Raw genomic sequence first — 16,327 nt, 5'->3', positions numbered from 1 at the left:
TTTTTTCACCTAAACATGTAACACTCAACAGGCAAGTATTTTGCTCACACGGCTAAAATGAATCTGAGTTATAAACAACTGAAAACTGGTCTTTACAGTAGGAAGTATTAGGCAACTTTAATAATAGGTAGATCAAGCAGCCCCACCTATAATAAACAACAAATGCACCTCCCTAGAACAGATAGCATTTAGATGAGTTGGTATACTACAAAATCAAACCATACTGTTAATTTTTTAAGATTTCTAATTAATGAAATGCTCAAGACAGTTTTCAGGAGAACTACTTTTTTAAGGCTTTTTTTTCTTATGAGAAGTAAAAAACCACCTTGTCTTTTGTAAACTCTGCTTTTCTTCAGAGCACATAGCTTCTAATTCTTTAGGCTGAACACAAATCTGATGACTGAACAGATCTAACGGAAATAAAGCAATTTACACCACCTGAAAAAAGGTGTCATCTTCATTACAATCCCTCAATTCTACAGAGTTTCGATAAAAAGGGGAGAAAAAGTTAATTGTGGCACTCCTGTCACATTAAAAACAAGTTATATTTGGGCTCAAAATTAAGCACTCTGTTAGTTAAGCTCTCAAAACAAAACCCTGTTATTAATTACCACCATCACATAAAACTAGCATGATGCATATGCATATGTAAGAAAGGCAAATCAAAACTGAACAGGCAACACTAGTTTTTAGTATTATTTATCTCTTAAGTGCTTGAATTTACAGCCCTTAGTATTTTTTAAAAGACAGCAAGATGTAGAATTATTTAATTAGCACTGTAAGACACACTGTTCATTAAGTAATAGGAACATACTTCTGATAGCTGAACTGCTCCTGACTGAACCAATGGATTTATGCTGCCATGAACAGCAAGAACAGGGAAAACCTGAACTAAAAAGTTGTTTCAGGTTTATTCTGTTCTATATCTGATCTCTGCACTTAATTAAGAAATGTTATTAGACAGCCACACTGGGACCCATCTCAGTCCTACCAACCAGTGTTACACAGGAACTCTCCAAAGATTCTCCTGATCTCTTTCTGCTCCTCCTGGAATATCAAATACTCTTTTTCCTCCAGTAGCTATTCTCTTTAAAACAGATTCTCATCAAGGGATGAGTATGAGCATATTTGCTCAGAAAACAAAGTTCTGTTCACCTACAGCCATTACAAAAAGTTGAATGCTCACTTTATGCTGAGAACAAGTCCTTTACAAAGATACACCACCAAGAGCAGACAGCACAGAATTGTTGCTAATCCTGCTCCCTTCTTACACTTCTTTTTTTTTTTTTTTTTAGAAAGGCAGCTGAAGTGTAAAAGGCAATGCTTCTGTGCCAGCACTCCCAGCCACAGGAAACAAAAGATTGGAAAACCACAGACTGAGCTTTTCTGTCCAAGGCCACTGCAGAGCAAGGTTCATACACTGCTGCTCTGTGCCTCAGAGCAGGGACCCTGATGAAAACAGCAACACATCACTTTCCATTTCCACTGCTTCTCCATCAATTTATGCCCTTCTTCTCCAAGGCAGGCACTAGCCATCCTACCTGCTTCTCCTACACTACAGGGTAAGCTACTTCCTTCACTCCCTTCAAACTTTTGCCATGATGACAAAAACACGGGAACCCCCCCTATCTCCCTGGCCATTTGGTTTCCACACAAGACTCATAGAAATCAAGAGCAAGGACATTGGTGAAAACAGGTGTAGAGAGGTGAACAAGAGCACTGTCACAGAGAGAGAACTCTGTTTTCTTTGTATCCCTACGTTTAACACCAGAGCAACCGGATAGAACACAAAGATGTCAAAGGGCAACAAAGACTAAGAAATGAGAGAAATATAAACCAAGCAGCAGTCAAATCCTCTGTCTAATAAAGATATTCTAATAAAAAAAAAACCTTTCAATTTGACACAACTTAGCAACGAGTAGTTTGCTTAATTTTAGGGTGGGAGCTAACCATGATAAGATTCATGACTAATATAAAATTTTTTGTGACTAGTACAACCCTTACACCAAGCATGCAACATGGAAAAAGATAACCAGACTAAAAAAACCTCCCAAACCTAAAGACAATTGCAGATCAGGAATGCTAAGTAATTACAATACATTTCACTTCTTGCAACACCACAACAAGGAACAAGAGCAGATAAGCAAAGCATAAAAAGTGAAAATGCCCCCCCATTCAGTTCAAAACACAGTTGAAACAAACATTTAGCTTTCCTTTTACATTACTTTGATCATTTTTGAAAGGACAGACAGACTAGAGATAAGGTGTCTGGGAAAACCAGTTGACTGAAGATTGAACAGAAAGCTGTTACTTTAATGATGTTGGTGTATTACTATACTCTGCCTGTGTAGATCTCTTTCCACATAAAAATACAGATAGATTTTGTAACCAGAAATATTCTTTGTAAGGGGCTTGTCAAAGCTTGAATTAGGCCAAAGAGCATTTTTAGATCAAGAAAGCTGTTTGTAGAATTCAGATGAACAAAATAACATGAGCAACAAGTTTCAAAAGCAAGCCAGTAGTACAGATTAAGTTATAGTATGGTCACTGAGAATCAACACAGCTGCCCAGGTCTCTGGTACAGCAGCTACAACAGCATATCTGAAAATGTTACTAATTGCTTTGAGTCCTTCATCCTAAGAAACCTCACACAACACTACAAGCATTAATGTAACAATTTAACAGAGATGAAATCTGTCACAGGCAAGTCTCTACAAGGTGGGTATGGTCTCCTCTACAAACAACAAAAATACCCCATCCTGACAACTGTCCACCTAGATAAAGGCCACATTATAACCTCAGGATATTTATGCTTTTTTGTGAGAATCAGAAAGCCTGACAACCATAATTACTTCCCATTGGAAACGCTGAAGTATCTTTCCTCTTACAATCTCTTGATACATGTTTCTAAATTTGGTTAGATCTAAAAAGCTAATTTTAAATATAAGATATGAGCTTGAATTATTTCATAAGCACGTGTGTTTGAGCAGTGACAAAGAAAGTTACAGTACTACAGCAGGCTACTATCAGTTTAATAACCTATTGATCCATTGAACAGAGAGCCCTGCTCACTGAGGCTACCCATTAGAACAATTGCTTTGTTGAGCAAAATGGAAGTAATTCTTCCTTCCCCCAGTATTAAACAATACACAGACAGGTTTTAGCAAGTAGTATTTTGGTCCCACCTTTTCTTCCAGGTGAAGAGACTCCAGCAGTTTTAAGCCATTGCAAAAGTTTGAGTATTACACAATGCCATATTGGTCAGTCTTTCTTAAGGCAACTGCAAATTCAAGTTCACTCTTACCATTTCTGACGGAGTTCCTTCTGAGCAGCAGCGATCCTAGGCAGGAGACACATGAATGTGAGGGAGAAACCAAAAGTACATGTTCCTTATGTACCCTTTTCCTACAGTGTTCTGAAGGCCCAATACTTCAGCTGTGGTCAGTGGGTTTGCATTCTTCACCCCCGCAATAATGCATTTCCCAGTTCAACCCTACACTCACTCAGCTCACTTTCCTTGCACCGCCATACAACACCTGTACCAGGATTCAGTGGAAGTCAATGGCTTTGTAAGAATTGTAAATAAAATTTAATTTCCTTTAGAAGTTCAAGTCAAAACCCACAGATATTAAAAGATTTGTTTCACTGTGGATTTACTTTCGAGTTGAACTTGCCCACTGTTAGAACAGCATCACTACCTAGCATTGCTTTATGAGATATTCTTGGGCAGGGGTGACAACTCACAAAAACAGGACTAAGCTTCCACTGCAGAAGCCCCCTTCTACTTTTAATGATCACAAGTCAAGAAAGTTTGACTGCAAACATGTTTAATATGAATACAAAATTCACATAGGATATACATTCCAGGGAACATAATTGAGCTATTACAAGAGATTCTGACAGAACAAAAACATAAAGAAGGCTCTGTCAGGCCAAGAATTTAATGAGGAATGATTAAAAAGTTTGATTTACAGTTACATTACAGTTGTGTTAAACACTGAAAACTTTAAGAATGTCAGCTGAAAGGCGTTTGAACGTACAGTACATAAATCATACAATCCACACCATTGTAAATAACATATTTGAAGTGTTTAATTTTACTTAACATAACATAAAGCAACACAACATGTGCAAATGAGGACTCCAATATATTGAATTTAAAATGTCTATGATAAAATTGACATATAATTTTACATTTAAGGACTACAGAAATGATAAAGAAATTAAAAATGCGTCCTCCATTTTACTCCCATTACCGAAGTATGCTTTTCAATTAAACAGAAAAAACATACTCACAAAATCATACCTGCCCAAGAAGTTTCACTAAAGCTTTAACTTGCTCTAAGTGTACAATGACACAGCATTTACACAGGCATCTTCCCCTTGTTGGGAACTGACAAACTATTACATGAAAGGGTTCTTAGATTATGTACACTGGTGGAAAATATTATCTTATAAAAAGGCACATACCTGTGATTTAAGGCTAGTACGGTATTTGTTTCATAGAGAAAGAAACATTTTAAATGAAATTAGTACATTTAATGGTTGGCCTCATTCAGCAAACCACTTGGTGCAAAGCAAAAACGTGTGCTCAGAAGCCTCAGACTGACAGTGATTCTTGCTTTAGTGTTTTTTTGTTTTTTTAACCCTTTGATTGAAAGGTACATTTTTAAAAAAGGCATTTGCTGCAATTCCACTTGTCAATGAGTCATCTGCTACTGTTGCCTTATATGCAGATATCACATATAGGCCTTATAGTATTCATCTGCAAAATAGTCTTTTAACTTTCTCCATTTTTTAAAAGTCATATGAAAATTACTAAAGATGTTTTCTATATTCATCTATAAAATACAAGATGTTGGTACAAATCATGTAAACCTCCATTTGCAAATATTTTGACTAGCCACCAAAATACCAGAAATCACAAGCATCATTTGTCAGTGCAAATCTATAATAGTTTTGTTTCCCCTCCCTCTTTCCCTCCCCCCCATCCCAATTACAGAAATAACCACCAACCTTTACATACAAAAGGAGTGCTCTATATTTGAAATTACAGAAATTATGTTTGGTTACCTTAAAGTCACCCACTTTCCTATCAAATTCAGTTTTACAGTATTATAAAAGGGGAAAAAATTTAAAGCTGTCCATTCAAGAATCACTGCAACAGTCCTTCAACCCCAACCCTTAATTATTCTCAGATTTAAAGAATTTTAGGTTAACATTGGGTCCTCTTCTAAGATCTGATTACTGTTCTTCAAGCCAGGATGGGGCATCTGCTCCAGGAGTTTTCAATTTGATGTGGAATTGTTTAAGTGTCTGTTCAAGTTGCTTTTGATTGCCAGCAAAGTACGCCGCAATGGCATTGTGGAACAGAACAAGCTGATTGTGCAATACCTTCACCTGCAGGCAAGGAGAGAGACATTAAGAGGAGGAGGCTGATGTTAACATCATCACAGTTATAAAGAAATAAGTGTATTTGAAATGCTCAGACTTCCTATAGATTTATTTAACAAAAGCTTAAAAATACAGATATGAAATGCAAATATGAATTTCTTTAACATTAAAGTGATTCAGAGTTTTCATAAAGTGTGTTTAGCAGCCAATACCAACTCAGCATGCACAGAGCAAACACAATTCACTAAACAGCATAATGTTATCAAATATCAAACACTTGATTACAAGTACTTGATGCCTTGAAATGAGATGCCAAACCTCTAAGATATGTACCTGCAGGCCAAATGGACGCACCTCCCTGAAACAGTACATGGCAAGGGCATTATCTGAGTATACAGTTCCTGCATTGCTCCCCTTGCAGAGAGTTGCTGCTTTCCAGCTCATAGACACCTAAATCTAATTAAACTGATGTCCTTCTCCCACCACTGTTTCTTGCCCATCTCCTGTAACATAGGATTATTTACAGCACTTTGTCAATATCTCGACTCTAAGATTTGTGAAAAGTAGTCATAAAATACACCTGTCACAGCAGCAACCAAAACCTGGGCAGAAGAGCACAAGGGCAGCTGGAGGGCACCACTGTTTTTCTCTATGATAACAAGCTGCAGCCCCACTGATGAAGTTAAAGTTAAGCAAATGTTACACTTCCATCCTAGCACACCAGGAAACCTGAAGTGAATGGACAGCAGTATGCTGAAAGGCATCTGTCCAGTTTCTCCTGCAGCCAAACCCTTTTTGTTCCTGAGTGTACTCTCAGCCCAGCACCACCTTACTCTTGTGTCAGACCCCAAATCCCCATGGTGGTGGCCCTGTACTTGTTTCCAGCCTACAATGCTGAGCCCAGCAGCAGACAGCCAACATAGAAGGGAACAGAGGAACAAGGTGGCTGAATGAGCCCCAAGAGAAGATGTGGGAGGTAAAAGATTAAGTTTTCTCCACTCAAATTTTAGATCACTGTCTCGTCTCTCAGCACAATCCAGAAAGGACAGTCTACTTCTGTCATGCTGGGAATCAAAACTGTCTTTGGGCCAGGTCTGGCCTATGCCTACCAGTGGGCCATGTTTGTTTTAACAGATTATTTGTTATTGACTACTGTGCTTCTCTGAAATGCATGCAACTCAATACAGAAACACCTTATCATCTTCATTTAATGAAAGATTTCTAATTAAACCCCCCACCATTATATTTGACATGCTATGACACCTGAAGAGTGCAACATTTATTCAGAAATGTAATAAATATATTTTTAAAATTCCTTGAGAATAAAGGGCTGAGCATGTGTGTGTATATCCCTGCAGGAATATATAAAAGTTCTGCACAAAGTTAAAATTTCTGATTATATCACTTTTTTTTAACTGAATAGCAGACTCAATTCAAAAATTAATTGATAACCTCTTCTTTGCTGGCCCAAATTTTCATCTAAGTTGCTCTGACAATCTAAAAATCTGGAATCCCTATGTTTTCTCCCTATGTTTCCCCTAATAATTCAGCTTAATTTATGCAAATACATGCCAAAGAATAGGCTTTTTGTCTCATTAATAGTGTAAAATGATACTTTATTCCACCAAAAGGAATAAAGAAAATACATGAGGGGTGTGAATGGTTAGAAAGGAACTGCCCATCATACCTTTAGACGACTTTTAGTTTGCAGAAGAGTTTACAGAATTTATCACATACAGACATTTTAACATCTAGGAGACAGGATTTAGCTAACCACACTTGTTCAAACAGAGTTCAACCTATTTTTTGAGTCATAAAAGATGGCCTCTTCTTCAGTTTGTGTGGGCAGATGGGTATATAAACATATGGATTTTTCATCTATAAAAATGTTAATTACCAAAATATTACACTTTAATAAAAAGTGGAAAATGTCATAACAACATGAAGGACTTGCTTTTAAAAGGTTAGACAGAAAGCACAGTGCTTTCCTTGATCAGATTCTTTCGTCACTGACATGCAAGACTTCATGCAATCCAAACCAGGAATTCTACAGAGAAGTACACTCACTGTTACAGCATATTATTAAAATGCTACAAGAGTTTTACTCATACGGTTTATAGGAACTCAAATAAAACAGGGGTAACGAACCTCCCCTCCCAAGCCCTACTTCATCAGTCTGAGACTATATTTGGTATTTCGTTAGGGTAGCTTTTAACATAAACTTTCTGTGAACTGCCCCAAAAATCTTCTGATAATTTAAAAAAGTCAGTCAGGCCTAGGCTCAAAGATGTGTACACACAGACAGAGAGAAGCAGGAACTGACAGTGTAGAGGCAGATAATTTGGACTGAAAAAATATGGTTTGTTTTGGAGGTGTTTTTTGAACTACTAAAGCTACCTCATTGTATGAGGTTCTATCCCCTAGATCATTGTGGTATAAATTTCATGATTATTATCAAACTGCTTCCAGAGGTTCAAAGTATTAGAACTCCTACTCTCCTCCTTCAGAAGCTGATTGTTATAAGTGAATCCCAAAAGTGATGGTGGGATCTTCTTTTCCATAGCTTCATTCAAGTAACTTTACAATACAAGTTTTTCTAGAAAAAGACCACTTAAACTGTCTGACACTGTACAAAGACAGCAGCCAGCAAAGAGAAAAAAAGCTGTAACACCTCAAAACACCCTATGTCCACAGCAAAACCACCTGCAACCACAGCTAAGGACTGGAACCCAACTATTCATTTAAAACCAAGTTCAAATTTACCCGCTTTTCCCATGAAAGAATCTCACTCCATCTTGGGAAATGGGTAAATATCTTACCCACTCCCATATCCAGTCACTGATTGCAACTTCCACACTGTATTTCACCTTAGCCCTCTGTTGGCAAACCATTCATGCGGATACGCAGTCAGTTGGATCAGAGAAGAGATCTAGATTAAAATTAAGCAGACAATAATGTATCTGCTTTAACCTGGATCAGTTCCCCAATCTGATTCTCTACACAGCTGCAAAAACACTTTACAAACACTACAGAGAAGGCAATGGGGGAAAAAGCGTGGGGGGGGGGGTGGTGAAGGGATTACTTTTTTTTGCATCAAAGCCTTGAAACAATTGTCAGATTAAAGCAGTAAAGGCCAACTCTTGATCACCAAGCTGTAGCACTGACTCCAGGAATGAAGTGTTTGAAGATTTGCCTCAATCAAAGAATGCTAATGGTATGCTGCTAAAATACAGCTAAAATACAGGTTCCAATGTGTGACTAACATAGCTGTCAAAAAGCCATCGTGCTTTACAGTTCAACAACAGTTAAAATCTTTGTTCCTTGTTCATTATTGTTAACAATTAGGAACTATTTGTTCCTAATTATAAGCAAAGTAAGCACTTCACAATACAACTGGCACATGTATCTCAAAACAAAACTGAACTTTATGGATAAGCATAAAAACCTACATGTAGACACACCCTATACAGGAGACTTAAGTGTCATATACACAAGATACTATAGGTTGGATTTGATTTTTCACATGGATGCTCTTAACATTTCAGCTCTTTCTAAATATTGTCTTCTTTCCCCACCTCCCTCTGAACACTGTATTTTCTGTGGAACAGTAAGTGCATATTTCTTTACACCCTCCTCATTCAGCCTGTTTCAGCCATCTCAAAAACCAAAAAGACAATACCCCTTCGAGTCTATCTGTGAGTCTGTACCTCCTCACAACCAACACAATCCCTTCTCCTAGCTATCTTAATTTGAAGGTACTTAGTCTAAACACTTTCATCATGTGGGTCTCCACTGGACTGCAGACCACTTTCATTTGTAGAAGCAAGCATTTAAGGATCAAACTCCTGAAGTACAGTTCACAGAAGTGCAGTCAATTTCTTTCTCTACACAAAATGGTATTTGGCATTTCTCAAGTGCATCCAAGAGTAACAGGGTTTTTTTCCTCAAAAGGACAAAACCTAAAACTGTTTTCAGAAATGACAAAAATCTTTGAACTAAGAACAGGACATCATCCTTATTTAAAAAAAATAACTATTTGTAAGATGCAGATTTTAATGCAACTATTATTATAGTCATTAGCAAATGCTACAAACTTGTACAGAACTCTGCCAGCTGGGGACAGCACCAATAAAACTTTGTATCAGCATTAAGAAAAATGAGTTCTAACTTCAAGATCAAATGCTGTAATAAAAATCAATGGAAATCTTATGTAATTTTGTTTTACAGACAGAAACTTGCAATTCCAGCTTTACTGTAAATGCAGCTCCCTGAGCCTTTGAGGGCTTTTATTTGAAATATTATCATATGAACTGAGGAGAACAGGCACAAAGAGACTGCAACCGTGTGATGCTTTTTCCCCATATAGGGAAAACCTAGATAGGGCCATCTAGATTATGGGTTCTTAGGTGACATTCACAGCAACACAGACCAACTGGAGCCCACCAGCCAGTTAAACTGGCTTGAGAGGTTCTTTGCAGCACCATTTACTAGGAACATACTTCTGATAGCTGAACTGCTCCTGACTGAACCAATGGATTTATGCTGCCATGAACAGCAAGAACAGGGAAAACCTGAACTAAAAAGTTGTTTCAGGTTTATTCTGTTCTATATCTGATCTCTGCACTTAATTAAGAAATGTTATCAGACAGCCACACTGGGACCCATCTCAGTCCTACCAACCAGTGTTACATGGGAACTCTGCAAGGATTCTCCTGATCTCTCTTTCTGCTCCTCCTGGAATATCAAATACTCTCTTTCCTCCAGTAGCTATTCTCTTTAAAACAGATTCTCATCAAGGGATGAGTATGAGCATATTTGCTCAGAAAACAAAGTTCTGTTCACCTACAGCCATTACAAAAAGTTGAATGCTCACTTTATGCTGAGAACAAGTCCTTTCCACCAAGAGCAGACAGCACAGAATTGTTGCTAATCCTGCTCCCTTCTTACACTTCTTTTTTTTTTTTTTTAGAAAGGCAGCTGAAGTGTAAAAGGCAATGCTTCTGTGCCAGCACTCTCAGCCACAGGAAACAAAAGATTGGAAAACCACAGACTGAGCTTTTCTGTCCAAGGCCACTGCAGAGCAAGGTTCATACACTGCTGCTCTGTGCCTCAGAGCAGGGACCCTGATGAAAACAGCAACACATCACTTTCCATTTCCACTGCTTCTCCATCAATTTATGCCCTTCTTCTCCAAGGCAGGCACTAGCCATCCTACCTGCTTCTCCTACACTACAGGGTAAGCTACTTCCTTCACTCCCTTCAAACTTTTGCCATGATGACAAAATGTCATCTTACACAATAAACAGAAAAAAATAAAGTAAAGCTTACCTCAGAAAAGCTCTCAGCAGATAATTATATTTAAGCCAGTATTTAAGTGTAAAGGAAGTTCTTTCTATAGCTCATTTGGGAACAAAATTACACACAGCCTTTAGTAAATATTTTTACATCTCTAGTGTCAAAACTGAGAAATGTCAACCACTGATAAAAAGGCTTCAGCATGTGAGATTCCCTACTGTATTAATCTAAAAGGCAGGAAGGAAAAAACAATCTCTTTCAGAAACAATTTGTAGGCTGTGACTGCTAGCAGGATGCTTGGTCTAATTCAAGACTGTCACTAGGAAGACAACTTCTTCAGTGTTTCATAAACTTTCTAATTCAGTTTAAAAATTATGGAAATGTGTTTTGTACAATATGGAAATAAAATGCTTTTGGCTCTGAAGCCTTCCTATACATATAAACATAAATGGTAAGTGGAAGATAATGGAAACCATGAGGAAGCAGGGTACGTCCTATTTTAAACTAATTTGAACTTAAGCATCAGAATTCCTGTACAGATATGAGCTGAAAGGATTAAACCACTTTAACAGAGGTACATTGTAGTGGTACCAAATAACTTACTGAAAGAAGAAAAAAAAAAAAGGCAGGGAGAGTAGGAAGACACCTTCATCATAGCTGTTTTCAACCTAGCATAGTTTTAAAACCCAGCTCTCAGGAGCATTTTCTAATTTAAGAATCAGTATCAGCATTTAGATTAGACTTCTGCTTCTTCAAGAAAATTAATTTCAATATGAATTTTTTCAATCCTTTTATTTTCCAATTTTTTCAGCAAGAGCCAGAAATAAAGTCAGGCCAACACCAGTTTAGTCACCTCCATCACAAAGCCAGCTTTTGATGGCTATGTAACTCCGGATGAGGGAGTCCTAAGGCAGATACCTGTATGAAGGAACAGTGCTCAGGAGATATGTTTTAAGCATATATTTGTTTGCTTATTTTCTCAACCTTTTTCTTATCATCTGTTCATGGTTCCTGTTTCTTCCCTGAGCCCCATCTTTATTCTAAGAAGCGGATGCAACTGAATATGTGATAATATATTCATGAATACAAAATAATAATCTATTTTAATTGGTTTAACTTGTCCCTATGATTTTTCCTTTAAAGTTTCCTCCTTCCAGGCAGGGAGCATGGTTTGCTATTGTAATCTGGGGCCAGTCACATATTCTTTGACAGGCTGTTGTGACCCATGTTTAAATTTTTAAAATACGTTAATCAATCCATACTGAAAATGTTAACCCACTGATAACGTTAACCCTGGAAAAACTGACAACTATCTCCTATGTAAGTTTTAATCACCTTTTCCTTCCTCTGAAGACATGGGAAATATAGCCACACATGATTATAACCATCTCATTTACCATGAGTATGAACAAAAAATCAGATCTTGAAAGACTATAATTTTCACATCTAATAGAGACAATTTTAAAGGACTTACTTATCAATGAAAGGACAGTTTTAAAGTTTTGTATGGCAGTTTTATCTTTGCCTGGTAGAATAAGAAGGGTAAGAATTCCATCATAAAGAGAGTATGGATGAAATGGTAGAGTTGAAATAAACACTTAAGGAAATAAAAAACCTACCCTTCAAACCAACAGTTCAAGAGTCCTGTTTTAAACTAAGAAATTATTAAGGCATTAGTTACAGAAAGTAGTACTTCTCAATTCAAATTCTTAAAGAAAGCTTAAGTTTGAAGAAATCTCTTCAAAGGTCTGTTGCTTTCTTTGTGCATAACCTCCATGACAATGTTGCCAAAAGTACGTATTACTTGGAATATTAAATCAGTAATTATGTGACTCATTTAACCATTAAATGTAGTAAACTGGAAAAAAGTAATGTTTTTGCAAACTTGAAACCTCCTGTATCAACAAGAAACTTACTGCCACAGTGTTTGTTATTTGTAGCTGGAGCAGCTTGATTAGGGACTTCTAAAGCTGCTTGCTGTAAAAGTGTGTCCCCCAGTGATACAGCAAGGATTCAAAAAATTCAGCTTATTTTCCTTGCTAGCTCTGCTTCTAAATGAATATATATTTCAAGACGTAACTACTTAAAATATGTCTAGAAAGCAGTAACTTGTTTAACAAAACTCCTAATCATAACATGAGAAGTAGTAGCTTACCTTATTTTCTTCCAAAAATTTCAATTTGATAGATACGTCATTACGCATTTTGTCATATTTCTCTTTATGCACTTGAAACAGTTGCTGTGATTGTTCAATCTTTGGCAGAGTGTTTGCATCACGAGGGCCAAGATTCAGCTCTTCCAGGTCTGTTCGATAAGCATCGTATTCAATCCTGAAGAAGAAAGAGGAGAAGGGAAGAAAGAACCATCTAAGGGCAGTGCCTCAAAACTGACCTCACATGTAAGTCCAAGTACAACAGAAGATGAACAAAAGAGTTAAGTACAGGAAAAAAAAAAACCCAAACAAAACAAAAAAAAAAAACAAAAAAAAAAACAATAAAAAAAACCTGGGCAAGTTTTTTTCTCCCTCCTCCTATTTATCAAGCACATTGTACAAAACTGCCTCAAAAAGCACCCTCCCTTTTCTGTTCCTGTCTCAGCCACAGGCTCTCAGCCCCTGTTTTGTACAGGCTTCAATAGTCAGAGCTTCTCCTGAGACATCTCAACCTGCTAACCCAGAAAAAGCTAGCAAATATTTTTCAGGTCATTCTTCTGCTGTTGAATCAGTTCACTGGAGAGTTTCTGTTGAGAGTAAGAGGCACACCAAGAGCATGACACCCCCTTTAAGCAGATGTTTGAGGAACAGGTCACATACACCAAACTCTGACCTGAAGCATTTTCAGCATGCTCCAGGCTGCTCCATATGCATTAACTGGACAGTTTCATAGCTCTTTCACAAACACTTTTCTGAGAACTTGTCTGTCCTATGGAAAAACAGACTGCAAAAAGATGGTGCAGCCCTGCCCAGAGCATCACTCTTCCTTCCATATTTTTTGTAGTTGTCAAATATTGGAACCTAGCATATCCACCTATTTTAATGGGACAAATCACACTATTTTTGACCTTTTAAACATGCTTTCTTACAGACATTTCTTAAACTGGAAACAAATCAGGATTAAAAACTGGTTATAAAACACAATTTTCAGTTGATGTAACTGCTCAAAAGAAAAATACAAACTTTTCAGAGGTACATGGAGTAATATTCACAGGGCTCTTCCTGATTCTCATTGCCACTATGATTGAGGATTCATATGTAATTTATGGCTTAATTCAAAAAAGGAAACTATTAAACTTATAGAGAGTTGACAGAAGAGGGGAACAAATGAATGCTAAAGTGCAACCGGGAACAAAGAGGGAACAACCGGGAAAAAAGAGGCACAGAAAGAGGCACAAAAAGAGGCACAGAAATAAATGCAACCTATTTTCACAGTGCAAAATGATGAACTGGCCATGCCAGTGAAGAACCTTTGTCATTTATTTGCCTTATTAAAATAGCAAAATTTGATTTCTTTAGTGAACAGAAAGGGAAAGCAATGAAGGTATTTCAGGAGGGAAGAACCATATATTGAAAATGACTGACAAGAACAACCGCAGCAGATTTATTTTGCATAAATTTTCCAGAGGATACCTGGATGTATGAACCGATTATTTATTTTTTTTTAAACACATGTCAAAAATAAAGCAATACCTTATCTACACATTAAGTCTACTTTTCATGCCTTTGAGTGTTTACCTAAATATCAAAGAAATAACTTACTATTTTGTTCAAAAATAAGCATTTAAAACAGAACAATTTAAAAAAAGGGGGAAATTCAAAACTTAAGCAGTTTGCAATTTTGGAACTAAAAGACCCCAAATATTACAAAAAATTATACGTATAAGTTACATCTTTTGTCAAATTAAAAGAAATGCACTTGATTCTGGTAATTAAAAGAAAGTCAGAATGGAACCACTCATCAGAAAGAACTACAAGTCCCTGATAGGAAAAAGGAACCCACCTTTAGAATATACACATCTAAAAGTAACCTTCTCTGGGATAAGAAAGCCATTATTCACTCACTGAGAAATTTCTGGTTTGTATTCCCCTTTCTGACCAAGCCTGAAACTTCTGCATAAAAACCAGAGCGTGAATTGCAGGCATTGTTCATCAGAGGCACAAGACTAAATGTCTTTCAGTCAAAGAGATTATTTTACCTATTGCAATGCAGCTGGATAAAAGTGTTAATCTTCCACTGTCACGCTACTTAGAAATCCACCTTAATCTAGCACGTGGGAAAAACCAGCTGTAATCACTCCTACAGCTAACAAGTAAAATTCAGTCTACAGGAAACATGTACAAAACATTTGAAGATCTGTGCAGTCATCTACAGTTAAACAGAAACCCTCATTAGATGAGAGCTGTGTTATAAGGTTTTTATGTGACAGGTTAGTCACTCAAATACAAGGCCTAAGCTGATACAGAATCTGCTTCCTGAGGATTAATTCATAAGGAAAAGAGCTAGACACAGGATAACTACCTGGCACTTTCGTACTGTTTCACAGTCAACAACGTATCCTCAATTGTTTTATTCACCAATGTATTCACACTGGCAATAAAGAAGTTAATAGCCCCGAGAAGTGTTTCTCCATTTTTAGCTAGAAGTTTCTGCGTGTCTGCATTGTAGCCAAACTCCTCCTATAAACAAAGAACAGAGAAACAAAGCTGCAGATCAATTGAAATTATAGCATTCATCAGCAACTATATAAAAAATGCAAACACAGATGTGGCAGGTCTTTCACTTCTGTTTGGGTATGATTATGATTACACCAATATGATTTCAATACAATATTTAGTTCACAGTTCTTATGGAATCTCTCCAACATCAGTAAAACATAATTTACGATTTTGTTACCACACATGATGTTAAACCCTAATTTATAATGTCTTTTTTCTGCACTCTGATACCTTGAATGTTACTTAAAAGTAAGTGCTAATGCAATCTTCACATTGCCATTCAGCAGGGTTTTGATTCAGCATCTCTTGTGGTTGTCTAGCTAATACTTTAATACAAACAGAGACACTGCTACATTAAATACAGCAATGTAACTAAATTCACAAGGGCACACAGCATTAATTAGCTATAAAGTTTTATTCTTACATTCTGTAAAGGAGCACTGCAAAAAAACCCCAACATCTATCATGGTTTAATAGGCTGTAAATAATTGAAGAGCACTGCACTATAATGAGTAGCAAATAAAATTTTTAATGTAGCTGATCCAAAAATTTCAAAGGGACGAGGGCAAAATTATTTCCAAGGCATCTTAGTCACATTTAGACATATGTTTGTCCATGTCTCTTATTTAACAGCAGAGTGAGCTGAGCAAGGTTGCAAAGATTTTCCTAATGCATGGATGCCAAATGAATCCAGTTATTATATATATGTCATCCGCATAGCATCTCCGTATTTTAGAGATGGGAGTTCTCAGAAAAGAGTACAATCCCTGGTTGTAATGACTATAAAATACAATAGGCTCATATTTGGAACTTTGGTCTTTTTAGGCTTGCACACTGCCAACAACTGACTCAGAAGTGCTGTATTCTCCCAGTTTCCTTTCATTTCTCTAGAGCCAAATGATACTTCATGTTAACAAGTTCATGACA

At 36.9% G+C, this 16,327-nt stretch overlaps 1 protein-coding gene across 9 annotated transcripts in view; it reads right to left on the bottom strand.

Moving 5' to 3' along the window:
- Positions 1–3,810: 3,810 nt before the first annotated feature.
- Positions 3,811–16,327, bottom strand: part of ARFIP1 (ADP ribosylation factor interacting protein 1) — a 40,627-nt gene continuing 28,110 nt past the window's right edge. For all 9 annotated transcript variants that reach the window (XM_053940987.1, XM_053940988.1, XM_053940990.1 and 6 more), the window contains 3 exons: positions 15,204–15,361; positions 12,845–13,019; positions 3,811–5,400 (listed from right to left, as the gene is read on the bottom strand). In XM_053940987.1, the coding sequence (XP_053796962.1) occupies positions 5,245–5,400; positions 12,845–13,019; positions 15,204–15,361 (489 nt within the window). In that variant the 3' untranslated portion in view covers positions 3,811–5,244. The remainder of the gene's footprint in view (positions 5,401–12,844; positions 13,020–15,203; positions 15,362–16,327) is intronic.

Source organism: Vidua chalybeata, chromosome 4, assembly GCF_026979565.1.
Source record: "Vidua chalybeata isolate OUT-0048 chromosome 4, bVidCha1 merged haplotype, whole genome shotgun sequence".
NCBI classification, from domain to species: Eukaryota; Metazoa; Chordata; class Aves; order Passeriformes; family Viduidae; genus Vidua; species Vidua chalybeata.
Note: the sequence above shows the minus strand (reverse complement) of the source record. Positions and strands in the feature narration are given on the sequence as shown.